This window comes from Narcine bancroftii, chromosome 1 (genome assembly GCF_036971445.1).
Source record: "Narcine bancroftii isolate sNarBan1 chromosome 1, sNarBan1.hap1, whole genome shotgun sequence".
Classification (NCBI taxonomy): Eukaryota; Metazoa; Chordata; class Chondrichthyes; order Torpediniformes; family Narcinidae; genus Narcine; species Narcine bancroftii.
This window is the reverse complement of record NC_091469.1, coordinates 115290404-115304826: the sequence shown is the minus strand read 5'-3', so window position 1 is coordinate 115304826 and position 14423 is coordinate 115290404. Positions and strand designations below refer to the sequence as shown.

General features: G+C 37.0%; 1 protein-coding gene across 1 annotated transcript in view; it reads left to right on the top strand.

The window, feature by feature from the left end:
• msh3 (mutS homolog 3 (E. coli)) overlaps positions 1-13992 on the top strand; it is a 340568-nt gene extending 326576 nt beyond the window's left edge. The window contains exon 24 of the mRNA XM_069936474.1: positions 13034-13992. Within this exon, the coding sequence (XP_069792575.1) occupies positions 13034-13115 (82 nt within the window). The 3' untranslated portion in view covers positions 13116-13992. The remainder of the gene's footprint in view (positions 1-13033) is intronic.
• The last annotated feature ends 431 nt before the right edge of the window (positions 13993-14423 follow it).

Sequence of the window (14423 nt, the reverse complement as noted above, 5' to 3'; positions counted from 1 at the left end):
TTTCACTCGCAGTGGCATACTAGCCATAATACATAAACTGAAATCCTAAATTGGAATGACTCGACAAGCTTAATTCTGGCACAGTTTTCATTATATAATCAATTTCCAAATGAAAGCCAAATGGAGTGACAATTTTTCTTATCGCTTTGTTCAGTGCTAGGTCCAACATTCTGATCCTGGAATGTTAAGGATGAAAAGCTCGAAACTGCCCTCTGAAGTAGAGTTTTAGATAATCATGTGATAACTTCCCGGAATGCGCATAAATATGAAGAAGCTATTATTATGGAATAAAACTATTGTGTTTGATTATTTATAGAGATTTCCCATCATTTCTCAAGCAATAAAAACCTTGACAGAATTGATTCAAATAAAGTTATGCCATAAAAATCTCCTTTAGATATTAACTTTATTGTCATCTTTAGCGATCAATCCCTTTTCGTTTTATTGTTAATGCAATAAAAAGTTTTCACTTTGCACTGAGTCATATAATACATACATTATGGTCCAGTTATGGGAAAAAGTCCAGTTTTCATTTCCATTGACAGTCAGTCTATGATGTTGGTTCTGTGCCTAGAAGTAAGTTGTAAATTTAGCATGTCAAATATTCCACAACTGGCTTTGATTTTTATCGTTACAATGCAGGGTTTGGCATGTCAACATTACTAATTGTGCAGTATTGGCAGGTAATAGTTATTAATAATAATTATTGTGACTGCAGTTCACAGCAGGCGAAGCCTTCTGCATGGTATGATTAGAGGCATCAGGTCAGATGCAGCAGAGGTGGGAATTCCACAGTCTGCAGCAACTCCAAATCAGACAATATCCTGATATAAATACATAATTCTTCCTTCACTGCTGTTGACTCCAAGTTTTGGAACTCTTCAGGCATCAATACTGTGGGAGCATGAAATAAAAAAAAGATGCTGGAAACGCACGGAGGTCAGCCAGTGCCTGAGGAAAGAGAGAGGATTAACATTTTGGGACAAACACTCTTTTTCTCTTTCCAGATTATTTTCTATTATGTATATCTATATATGTTTTTGGAAGATAGATTGTGGGGTTTTAGTTAGGTCACAAAAAGATTAAAAAAAACATTTCAAGGCAGATCTCACTTTAAAATGCAAGGGTTTTGCATAAGGTGCTGCCTACAAGGTCTACGATAGACTCGTGCTGGAGATTTTCACAACGAGATGCAAATGGAAGGGCCCATCTCATGAAACTGATGAGATCTCTCATGAATTGATTTTGGGAGTCAGCAAGGTGTTTTGGTGGGGTGTGCTGTTTTAGAAGGGTCATGTAATTTTGCAAGCAGAGAGAGTCAAACAGGTTTTTTCTTTAAGTGTGACAGAGAGAGGGACTACTGGTTTTCTGCAGTGGCATTGTTTGAGCTTGTTTGAAACCCCATTTTGAGAATGGGTTGTGAGTTCTGAGTTCATCCTGTACAAAGCCCTTGTGGGCCATACAAGAGGAGATGACTAGCTGTATAATGAGATAAGGGGAAACAGAAAAATAACTCTGTGGTGACCTGAAAGAAAGAGGTTATCATCTGGAGAACCCTGATGGGGCAAGTTTCTTTGGCAAGACACTGAGGTGGCTGGTTACAAGGAATCAGTTGTGGGTGTCAGCGAACAACAAATCTCTCTCTGAAAACGACAAGAACCTTCCTGAACGGTAACCATTTATCTTTCAAGCACCAAAGCCTGGTAAACTTCACAAAAGTTAAATTCTGTGCGCAGTATTAGAATTGCCTGCAATCAGTAAACATGGAGGAATGGGAAGTGAGATTGGACTGTGAATCAAAGAACCTTTCTGAACTTACATACACATTACATACACGTGCGCTTAGAATAAGAAGGGGGTTAATTTAGGTTGTTAATAGTAATAAGTTAAATTTTGATCCTGTTTTCATGTTTAAAGATAATTAAAAGCAACTTTTGTTTAAGTAACCATTTGTCTTGGTGAATATCTATTGCTGTTGGGTTTTGGGGTCCTCTGGGCTCGTAACATTTTGGGGGGATCGTCCTTTTGGATCGAAAATTGGAGTTTTGGGATCTTAAACTATTGGAGTTTTTGTAATTTATTAGTTAATTCATTTTTTTCAAGCTAATTTAAAACGTGTGTGGCAAAACAGCAGCAATGGATGTTGATACATTTTTGTCACAACCATCACCTGCAGAGCAAGAGAAAAGAGGAACTGATGGTTACTTTTAAGTCATTAAAGCTGAGTGAAGTCAAGCATTGGATGAGGAAAATTTGTTGAGAAACACTTAGATAATTTTTCCGGAGGATAGATCTTTTGAGTTGGAATTGGAGAAATTGAGTGTGGAAGAGGAAAGGGAGAAATGGAACTTTGAGTTGCAGAGATAACACTATGAGGCAGACCAATCCGAAAAACAAAGAGAGGAGGCAGAAAAATGGAGGATACATGAGTTAGAGAAAGCTGAAAGACAAAGAAAATAGGACTTGGGAAAGATTGAAAGGGACAGAGGGTTTCAATTAGAGAAGTTAAAAACTGAGATGGAGGGAGGTAAGAGAATTGAGGCTGTAACTCCTGGGGAGAGGTTTTTGGCTAGTAGAGAGGTAAATTTAGTTCCTCCTTTTGATGAGGGAGATATAGATACATATTTTCAGCTTTTTGAAAAGGTTGCTGAGAGCTCAAGATGGCCAAAAGTAAAATGGCCTCTTATGCTTCAAGAGTATTGCACAAATTGCACGTTCTAGTTTGACTACAGAACAAGTGGCAAATTATGATACTGTTAAACAAGCAGTCTTGAAAGCTTCTGAGTCTGTTCCAGAAGCATATAGACAAAAATTTAGGAGTTTGGTGAAAACGTGGAGTCAATCTTGAATGGTTTTTGCTCTGGCAAAATCTGTATGTTTTGACTGTTAGTGAACCTCAAAAGTCATGAATAGTAATTTTGGCAGATTGAGAGAATCGATATTAATTGAAGAAATTAAAAGGTATGTTCCAAATGAGATTAAATGATACATTGATGAGAGAGACGTGGGGACGTGCCAGTAAATGGCTAGGTAGCGAGCAAATTTGCCCGAATTCACAAAAATACATTTCAGAATAGAGAGCATTTTCAGATTAATGAGCCTGTTCAAAAGGTTAATGTGGAGCAGACTAGTAAACCTGAAATTCAGTCTGGGGAAAAGATGAAGGTAAGATGGGAAAGGACAGAACTTCTGGATTTGTATGTCATTTTTGTAAGAAACCTGGTCAGGTTATTGTGAATTGTCTAGTATTGAAAAAGAGACGAGAAAAGGAGATTTTTTACCAGAAGCATGTATTCAGACAGTTGAATTTAAGGAGAGCAGATGTTCCAAACCTGGTAAGGGTGTATGGATGTTTTCAAACCTTTTGTGTCGGAGGGCTTGGTTTCAGTAAAGGAGGGAGAATCACAGGTCCCAGTTAAAATTCTTAGAGTTACTGGGGTTGTCCAGTCACTGTTGTTGGAAAATATTTGAACGCTTGATCAAAAGACTGACACGGGGAGACGACTTTGATTAAAGGTGTTGGAGGTGAAGTAGAGTCAATATCCATTCACAACATAGTGCTGAATTCAAAATTAGTTAAAAGACCTGTTATAGTAGGAGTTATTTCAAAGTTACCCATGCAAGGAGCTCAATTTTTATAAGGGAATGATTTGGCAGAGGATAAAGTTGGGTCAGTTTTGAGGTTAACAAATCAGCCTTGTAAGGATGATGTTAAGGAGGATTGTGAGTTGTATCCTGCATGTGCTGTAACAAGGTCTTTGTCTAAGAAAATGATGAGAGCTGAGGAAGATCCAGTTGATAGAGACTTGCCCAGTGCTTTTGAAATAGTCTTGAAAGAGCAGTGTAATTGTGAGAGTAAGGATTTCTCTTTATCAAGGAAAAAGTTAATTCAGCAACAGTGGAGAGATACAGATCTTATTGACTTAAGGGACACAGTAGTAAGTGAACAGGAGATTAAAGAAATGGCTTGTGGATATTACTTGAAGGGTGAATTGTTGATGAGGAAATGGAGACCTCTTGATATTCCTGATAATGAAGAGGGGGTGGGGTGGGGGGGAGGTGTTTCATCAGGTGGTCGTTCCTAGAAATTACCTGAATGAAATTTTAAATCTAGCCCACAGTACACCTTTAGGTGGTCATCTTGGTGTAAAGAAAAACATGAATAAGATTTTGAGACAATTATTCTGGCCTGGTCTGAGGAAGGGTGTTGTAAATTGGTGCCGGACATGCAACTTGTGTCTGGTTGTGGGGAAGCCTAATCAGACTCTTCCAGTAACTCCATTACAACCTATTCCTATTGTTGGGGAACCTTTCATTAGGGTTATTGTGGATTGTGTAGGTCCCCTGCCTAATACTAAGTCTGGGAATTAGTAATTGTTAACAATTATATGTGCAGTGTCGAGATTTCCAGAGGCTATACCATTAAGGAATATTAAAGCCAAAATGGTGGTAAAGGCTCTGGAAGGATTTTTCACAGTTTTTGGATTGCCTGAAGAGATCCAGAGTGATCAAGGATCTAAAGTGATTTATGAGTTGGGAATAAAACAGATCACTTCATCTATGTACCATCCTGAAACTCATGGAGTTTTGGAAAAATTTCATTCTACTCTTAAAAATATGATGAGAGTTTATTGTCTGGAGAATGGAAAAGATTGGGACGAAGGTATTCATTTATTGTTATTTGCAGCCAGGGAGGTTGTGCAGGAGTCGTTAGGTTTCAGCCCTTTTGAAATTGTGTTTGGACAGCAGGTTAGAGGACCTTTAATGTTGATAAAAGATCAGTGGTTTAATGAGGATGTGCAGTTGGACTTGCTGGATTATGTTTCTAAATTTAAAGATAGGTTACAAAAAGTGTGGACTTTGGCTCAAGAGAATTTAGAAATGGCCCAGGGTGAAATGAAGCATTTATTTGACAGGAAAGCTCAAGTGAAGAATTTTAAGACAGGAAGCAAAGTTTTAATTTTGTTCCCAACACATGACAATCCCTTGAGAGCTAAATTTTATGGACCGTATGTAGTTAAATCAAACCTCAATGATGTTAACTATGTTGTTAACACTTAAGATCGAAGAAATAAAACTCGGGTTTGTCACATAAATATGTTGATATATAAATATCCTTTTTATGAGGATAACGGTAGTGAAGAACAATTTGTATCAGAGGTGTTAGTTGTTGATAGGGTTGAGGAAGTTATTGATTATAAGATTATGGAAACAGAATCTTGTGAGGATAACCTTAAAGAAACCATGGTTTCTGTGCGCCTGTCTAACTCAGCAATTTTGGAAAATCTGTAGGAAGAGTTAGGCCAATTTAAGTCACAAGAACAGATATAGTTAAAATAATTAATTTTGAAATGTACAAATTTGTTTCCTGATGTTCAAAAAAAGGACATCAGTGATTTATCATGATGTGTATGTGGGAGAAGCAAGTCCCATATAACAACACCCATATAGAATAAACATTCAGAAAAGTAAAATCATGGATCAGGAGGTGGAATATATGTTCAGAAATGATATTATTTGACCTTTGAACTCAGATTGGAGTTCTCCTTGTATTCCAGTAGCTAAACCAGATGGAACTGTTAGTTTCTGTACAGATTACAGGAAGGTTAATTCAATAACTAAAACAGATACTTATCCTATTCCGAGAATTGATGACTGTACTGATAAAGTTAGGAAAGCTAGATTTCTTACTAAGTTGGATTTGTTGAAGGGTTACTGGTGTGTGGCTCTAACTGAGAGAGGAAGGCATATTTCGGCTTTTGTAACTCCATCCAGTTTATATGAGTATAATATGTTACCTTTTGACATGACAAATGCCCCTGCAAGATTCCAAAGGATGATTAATTCAGTAATCCAAGGATTAACACCTACAGCTGCTTATATTGATGACTTGGTCACAAAAAGTGAGACATGGGAAGAACATCTAAGGGAATTGGACAAATTGTTTGCAAGATTTCTGAATATTATTTAAAGGGTGAAAAACTACAGCATGCCGTTGTGCAGAGGGACTTGGGAGTGCTTGTGCATGAATCGCAAAAAGTTAGGTTGCAGGTGCAACAGGTTATTAAGAAGGCAAATGGAATGTTGGCCTTCATCGCTAGAGGAATTGAATTCAGGAGTAGGGAGGTAATGTTGCAACTGTATAAGGTACTGGTGAGACCGCACCTGGAGTACTGTGTCCAAAGATGTACTGGCTTTGGAGACAGTCCAGAGGAGGTTTACTAGGTTGATCCCTGGGATGAAGGGGTTGACTTATGATGAAAGATTAAATCATCTAGGATTGTATTCGCTCGAGTTCAGAAGAATGAGAGGAGATCTTATAGAAACATATAGGATTATGAAGGGTATGGATAGGATAGATGTAGGAAGGTTTTTTGAGCTGGCCGGGGAAACTAAAACGAGAGGACACAGTCTCAAGATTCGGGGGAGTAGATTTAGGACAGAGATGAGGAAAAATCGTTTTTCCCAGAGAGTAGTGAATGTTTGGAATTTTCTAACCAGGGAAGTGGTTGAGGCTGCCTCATTAAACATATTTAAAATTCAGTTAGATAAATTTTTACATGATAGAGGAATTAGGGGATATGGGGAGAAGGCAGGTAGGTGGAGTTAGGTCATAAATTAGATCAGCCATGATCGTATTGAATGGCGGAGCAGGCTCGATGGGCCATTTTTGGCCTACTCCTGTTCCTACTTCCTATGTTCCTATTATTCAAAGCAATCTTAACTATTAATTTAGCAAAAAGTAAATTTGCAAATGCTACTGTAAAATTCTTAGGTCATGTAGTTGGTCATGGCAAAGTTGCACCTATTCAAGCTAAGGTGAATGCAATTTCTGAGTTTCCTATTCCCAAAGGCAAGAAAGCAGTGAGAAGGTGTTTAGGAATGGCAGGATATTATAGGAAATTTTGCAGAAATTTTGCTGAGGTTGTTCTTCCTTTAACTAATCTTTTGAAGAAAGGGGAGAAATTTGTCAGAGATCTTTAGAAAATTTAAAGGAGATGCTATGCCATTACCCTGTGTTAAAATCTCCTGATTTTGACAGACCATTTCTTAGCAGTGAATGCCAGTGAAGGGGCAGCAGGTGCAGTTTTATTACTAAAACATAATGAAATTGACCACCCAGTTGCCTGGTTTTCCAAACAAAAATGTTCATCAAAGGAATATTCCACAATTGAGAAGGAACTGTTGTCTATATTTGCTCTGCAGAATTTTGATGTATAACTCGGTACCTCTCTTGAACCAATTGTGATATTTACTGACCACAATCCTCTGGTGTTTTTGAATAGAATGAAGAATAAAAACAGGACCATTGTTAAACTGGAGTTTAATATTACAAGAATATAATCTGAAAATTAATCATATCAGAGGTAAAAATAATGTGATAGCTGATTGTTTGTCCAAGATGTTAAAATTGATCATGTATAGAAAAATATACTCTCAGCAACGTGTTATAATTGAGTATTGTTATCACTTACATGATTTTAAAATCAGTTTGGTTATTACTGAATTTTAATTCAAGTGTTAAAATTCCTTTGTAGGGGGAAAGTGTAACAGATTATCTTGTTTTTATATTATGTATAGATATCTTTTTGGAAGGTAGATTGTGGGGTTTTAGTTAGGTCACAAAAAGATACAAACATTTGCAAACAGATCACATTTTAAAATGGAAGGGTTTGGCATAAAGTGCTGCCTACAAGGACTGCAAAGGCAATAAACTCCTGTGCTGTAGATTTTCACAAGGAGGTGGAAATGGAAGGGCCCATCTCAGGAAACAGATAAGATCTCTCATGAATTGTTTTTTGGGAGTCAGCAAGCTCTTTCGTGGGGTGTGCTGTTTTAGGAAGTTCATGTGGTTTTGCAAGAAGAGAGAGTCAAACAGGTTTTTTTTCCCCAAGTGTGTGTGTGTGTGTGAGAGAGAGAGAGAGAGAGAGAGAGAGAGAGAGAGAGAGAGAGGAGGGGGGGTGGGGTAGTGTTTTTCTGCATTGCCTTTTGGAAGCTTGTTTGATACCCCATTTTGAAGACGGGTTGTGAGTTCTGAGTTCAGCCTATTCAAAGCCTTTGTGGTCCATACAAGCAGAGATGGCTGGCTGCATAATGTTTCACCTGAGATAAGGGAAGCAGAAAAGGAATTCTGTGGTGACCTGAAAAATAGAGGTTATCATCTGTAAAACCCTGATGGGCCAAGTTTCTTTGGCAAGATACTGAAGTGACTGATCAGAAGGAATCAGTTTTTATGTGTCCAATGAGCATCAAATCTCTCTCTGAAAACCGGCAAGAGCCTTCCTGAGCGGTAACCGTTTACCTTTCAAGCAGCAAAGCCTGATGAACTTCATAAATGTTAAATTCTGTGCACAATATAAGAATTGCCTGCAACCAGTGAACTTGGAGGAGTGAGAAGTGAGTTTGGACTGTGAATTAAAGAACTTTTCTGAACTTTTGCACACATTACATACACATGTGCTTAGAATTAGAAGGGGGTTAAGTTAGGTTAAGTTAATAGTAATAAGTTAAAGTTTGATTCTATTTTCATTTTTAAAGATAATTAAAAGCAACTTTTGTTTAAGTAACCATTTGTCTTGGTGAATTTCTATTGCTGCTGGGCTTTGTGGTCCTCTGGGCTCATAACGTTTTATTCTACTTTGTAAAGTTATGTCTGCTAGATTCTGTGATGGGATTGCTCAAAAGATGGAAGAAATATTTGAATAAAATCATAGCTTTAATAATAAAGGGTAGTCCTGGACCCAATGTTTGGGAATATAGCTATGCAGTGATGGGAGTTTAACCAGGAGAACATTTCAGACACAGTGAGCATAATTCTGTAACTTCTAAGGTAGTTATGGACGAGGATGGATCAGAAATTCGGGCCCTGCACTGGGTGAATGCTGATTTTAATGTGATGAAACAGGATGTGACAATAGTAGATTGGGAGCAACTACTTTCCAGTCACTTGTGGAAGTGATTCAAAATGAAATAGTGAGAGTTCAGGCTTGCGTGTGCCTGTAACGATGAAAGGTAAAGTCAGCAGGTCCAAAGAATCCTGGATGCCAAGAGAAAGTGAAGATTGGTTAAATTCAAAAGAGATATGGCAGGTATAAAGAGCCAATAATAGCATTCAACTTGTATGAGTATGGACAGTGTAGAGTTGGGGTTCTTAAGGAAAAATAAGTCATATGGAGGTGGCACAAATTAGAACCGGTGGGCATTCTGTAAGTTCCTTAATAGTGATGAGTTTATTGTCATATACATTGTACATGCGCGCCAACATTTTTTGCTTGCAAAACATAAAGTACATAAGGTAGATAATATTCACAGTGATTCTCGTGTAAAAAAAAAAGTGACTTGCATTAGTACAGATAGTCCTTTTGTACTGTTGATGCAGTCCATGATGAGCTTTGGAAAGAAACTGTTCGCGAACCTAGAGGTTCTATTAGAAATATTAAGGGCATGAGGGTAAGGTGGCAAAAAGCTGGGCCAATAGGGGACCAAAGTGGCAAGCTGTCCATGGCAACAGAAGATGATGGCTTTCTTGAAGTTGTTATTTATTCTATTACTTGACCAAATTGGAAAGTTTGGTGAAGGAGATGTGGAACTTTAGAACAAATTACAGTTACAAAGCTAGATATATCAGATATTTCAGCAGGCGCAATGGTGAATAAATCTCCAGGGTCTGATGAGATGTTTCCCAGGATGTTATTGGAAGCCATGCTGTCCCTTGGCACTAGAGGAAATTGAATCTGAAATAGCAGACAATACTTGCCAGGAAATATTAGTGATTTATTGCAGAACATTATGTGAGTTCTGCCAAGTTTGCAACTTGTGAGTAAAAATGGAAGCACCCAGTTTGTTTTTTTTTGCTCTTCACAAATGATTTCCCAACAGTATGCCAACGTTGGATTTGAGGCAGTCTGGAATTATGGCAGTTTACCAGCACTTGCTCTGGGAATCTATCAACTGAGCTTGTGCCACCTTGGACCTGCCGCAGGAACAGCGAGTCCATTCATTTAAAGAGTAAAATGCCGACAAATGATAAATACCATAACTTACATTTTGAATGTAAATTAGTTGAACAGATTTTCAATAATTTTCACATACAAATCTCAGGACAATGATAATGTTTCACAGTGGCAAACCTGCAGTAGGTGCAGTTGTAGTTACCACATAGGTCAGTGGACAATTACTGTCAGCAAGTTTGACCCAATTATTTTGAGGATAAAACTGCACTGTAGAGTAATATTTGTCAGGTAGCCATTAATATCATCAAATCTTGTTATAATTATATGTTGATAAAGGGAAAGTTATATAATTGTGAATCTATAGAAAACTTCAACCTGTTTTGAGTTTGTTACCACAGGGAAAATGTTGGGCAAATAGAGAGTTGCAGCACTAGCTCAAGAAGACTGTCCAATTTGAGCAAATACAAATATGAAGAAAGGCTTGGAAAATGGAAGCTTCTTTACTTAAATAAATCACAAGCCAATTTAATAGTGGTGCTAAAAATTCTGAACCATCCTAGTGGTTCAGAGTAAATCCTGTTAAGTTACATGCTGAAATGGTTTGCAGACAGACATAAGACTTGCAACAAAAGAAAGTACACTGCTCTTTCTAGCAACCCATTTCATAATCACCTTTTGATTGTATGGTTCATCTAAAATATTTGACCAGTTTGAATTTATTTCTGGTCTCATGCTTTCCATTTGTTGGCTATTTGTAGGTCGACCTACTTGTTCTCCGCTTGTACAGTGTTGATCTTTATCATTTGTCAAGACCGAAGCTTCCTCTCCCCCCCCCCCCTCCCCCAACAACTCAACTTTTTCCTCTTGCTGAGCAGATTTGTGAGTTTTCTATACTTGGCTACTTACCTTTTCTTGGCTAATGTCCTTGTAAATGTTTTTGTCACTCCTGCAGTGCAAGAAATCACCTCTGCATTTTCTATAAGTTACTTATATTGGAGATGTTCCATCTCTGAATGTTCTAAGGTTTGAGCAGGTGCAATGTCCACCACAGTTGGTTACTGGGGCTAGAAAACATGTCTGTTGTATCCTTTTTTTAAAAAATTAACATTACACAATATGCACAGCCTTCGGAGACTAGAAATAGCACAATTAAAATGATCTGTCCAAGTCTATGTTGTATAAGTATCATAAATTCCAAAGAGAGAAAATGTGGCATAATTCTTCTAAAAAGAAAACAGAAATAAAGAAATAATTATAATATATAAATTTTAAAAACCCAACTAATCTACTAATAAAAATATACAATTAAAAGAAAAAAGTACTGAGCGGCCTATCCCAAGGATCTGTTGAAGTTTGTTGTATCCTGAGGATAATTTGCGTCTGAACCTGTATCATTGAGAAAAAATATACAGTATAAATAAAATTAATAAGGACTTCAACAAATTTTAAAAAAAATTATTCACACTTCTGATATTCACAGATTATTTTGTATCGCAATTTATCCACTTAGTGAAATAGATTCCTATTTCAGTCAATACATTAAGTAAAAAATCTAGTTACTTCTGTTTAACTGGTCATTTCAGCTACCATTGTTAATTGAGGATGGGTAGCTAACATTGACTGGTTTTGTAGGTTGTCCTGGTAAAATATTTCATCCCTCCCTCCACTCCCCCTCATCCTCTTGGATAGAGAATTCCAAAGTTTAAACACTTCATCTCAGTATTCACTGGTAATATTGGTAAAATCTGGAGGTTAGTAATTTACCTCTGGTTATGGTATTGGCCCAATGAAATGACTATGGAGGTGTGGGCATGGTAACTCATACCTGAGAGACCCCTGTGGGTCTCATGTTCCTCTTGTCTAACTGTAGTACATTGCAATTTTTTCAAAAGTGTGATCTTTTCACGTGTAGTCATTTCCACTATTTAGTGCCATGTTCTGTGAGGTGACTAATAGTCCGATACACAAAATTTCCAGTGAGATTTTACAAGTTACTAATTATAAATCTTTGTCCGCGAAGCCAAGCCAAAGAAAAAAAAGAATTATCTTCAGGCACTGAGAAGAAGTGGTTTTTCAGTGAAAAACCATAATGCCAATAATCAGTGTGAATCCACTCGAGACATTTTAAAGCTTTCATAAAGCTCTCAGACTGCTTCTATTTTCCTCTTTGAAAGGATAATGAACTTGAACTTTCCAGTGCTTGTTGTTGTGTCGATGCTTCATACTAGTTCTTTCTCATTAGTAGTCTATATGTTCTTTTTCTCTGCGGCATTTTAATTAATATTAAAAAGTTGTTCAATGGAATTTTTAAACAGGTAACTCCATCGATTTTCCAGTACATCTGTCACATTATTGCTATAGAGGCTGCCACAGGATCATAGTCTACATTATTGGACGGGAGCTGGGTTGATGGCCCCTCAGAACTGCTTCTCATTCAATTAGATTGAGGCTGATTCAAACCTTAGCTTTATTTTCCTACTAATGATCCATCCAGGTCCTCAAAGCTTGAGTATTCCAAAGATAAAACATTTCTCTTTATCTTAATGCTCAATGGTTCACAGGTGAAGAATGAATGGGTGCTCTGGAGCACAATGGTGTGCAAAAACACTAACAGTTAAATTTTAGCACTTCAATTCTCCAGTAAATTTTGATAAACAACAGTTCACAATTTATGTACTACATAACATTTGATTTATGAAAATGTAGTTTATTTTTGCTTGCTAGGTACTCCCTAATAATGGTGGTTGTAAAAGCTCATTTCTAGCCTGGGCAGAATGAGTGTTAAGCCCTTGCATAAAGATACATTAAGGTCTGTACCTTCCTGCAGTGAAATAGGCAGGGTTGTTGACTAACATTTAAACAAGTTCAAGTTGTTAATGTTTATGGATATTATTGCTTAGAATTAAAGACTATCAGGATTTTGTTCCCACATCATTGTGGGACTTAAATCATGGCATCCAACAAAGTTGTATAATTAAATGTGAAAATCTTCTTCACATTTGCACTCTGTTGTAGACATGGCAGCCAAATCTTAATGCGACACGTACAATCTGTCACCCTGCTATTATTGTTTCTTCTAGAGAGAAACTGAAATCCTTCTCTGAAGTCTGGAAAATAAATGAAGGGGAAGAACTAATGGACTGGATATTGGTGAATAAATAAGATTAATTTTTGTCTTTTTGAACAAATAAAATGATAGGATCCTGTTTTTCTCTCTTTTGTGTTATTTTGTAAGGGAAATGAGGTTCTATAGCAGCTGATGGGACTGTTTCCAAGCACTGTTAGTAAAGATGGATGTGATATTTCAGATGTTTTGAAATGACTTGCCCTGTTTATATTCATCATGTAAATACTAGAACTTAAAATGAATAGTGAAAAATGTTCAATTCGTCTCCATTCTTCGTGAAGAGCCAATTGTTCCTGCATTGCATTACAGAATGTAGCTTTCTGGCATTCTTTTTTTGCTCTTTCGTGGTTGTCCATTTTAGTCTGTTCACTTAGAACTGTCAGATACTACTCAGCAATGCCAGCATTATATCATTTGGCTCTTGTCCTGAACAGTACAAATTTGATATTTTTGTTAAACGCTCAGCGGACTTCAAAAAGATATTGTCATTGTTAGTTGCTAGAAAAGACGTCAACCTTTAATACAGGGAATGCTGTTCAGCACTGAATTCTGATTAAATGAACCGCACAGCTCCAGGAATCAGCATTTTTTTTTCTGAATATTATGAAGTTGGATTGAGTAGAATTTAACTTTATTTTGACTGATTATTTTATTGCATAATGCTCCCAATATTGTGGATCACACAGTATGCTAAAGCAATATGGATGCTATTTTTAAATGGAAAGTTTGCTTAACTTATTCTGTATTTTGGTCAATAGAACTCGGTGAGAAACACTGTTGTGTTGTTACAGGGGGGAAACATTATGTCCATCTGAAATAGAATGTATGTAATTTCAGTGTGAAATTGAAAAATATGCAGAAGAACTTAATAATTAATGCAATATTTTGTAAGTAAAACCAAATAAATTAAAATGGGTTATCTTTGTGTTATCATTTTCCTCCTTGAGCCTCTCATGGTGCACTCTGCTTCTTTTTCTAATGTCTGATGACACAAATTAATGCCTCTGATTTATCCTTTTCAAGTTCTTGCAGGTATTTCATTAGTGCTGAATTAAGAGCCTATTCTTCATCTGCCAGTGGGTTATGAATCATTTTGTGTGTATTGCTTCCCAAGCTGAGAACACTGAAGGAAATATCAGATCTAAGATGCTTCTTTCAAGGAGGATCAGCTTTTTATAAAATCAGAAGGAAGTAGAAACACTCACTGGTGCTGACAACATCCATGAGAATCAAATAGTTTCATCAAAATTGGAAAATGCTTGATATCAGTGATCACAAATGAAGCAGGTTACAGCATCTCCAAGTCACTATTCTTGGCCTCCTGGAGAACCTAGCAGAACACA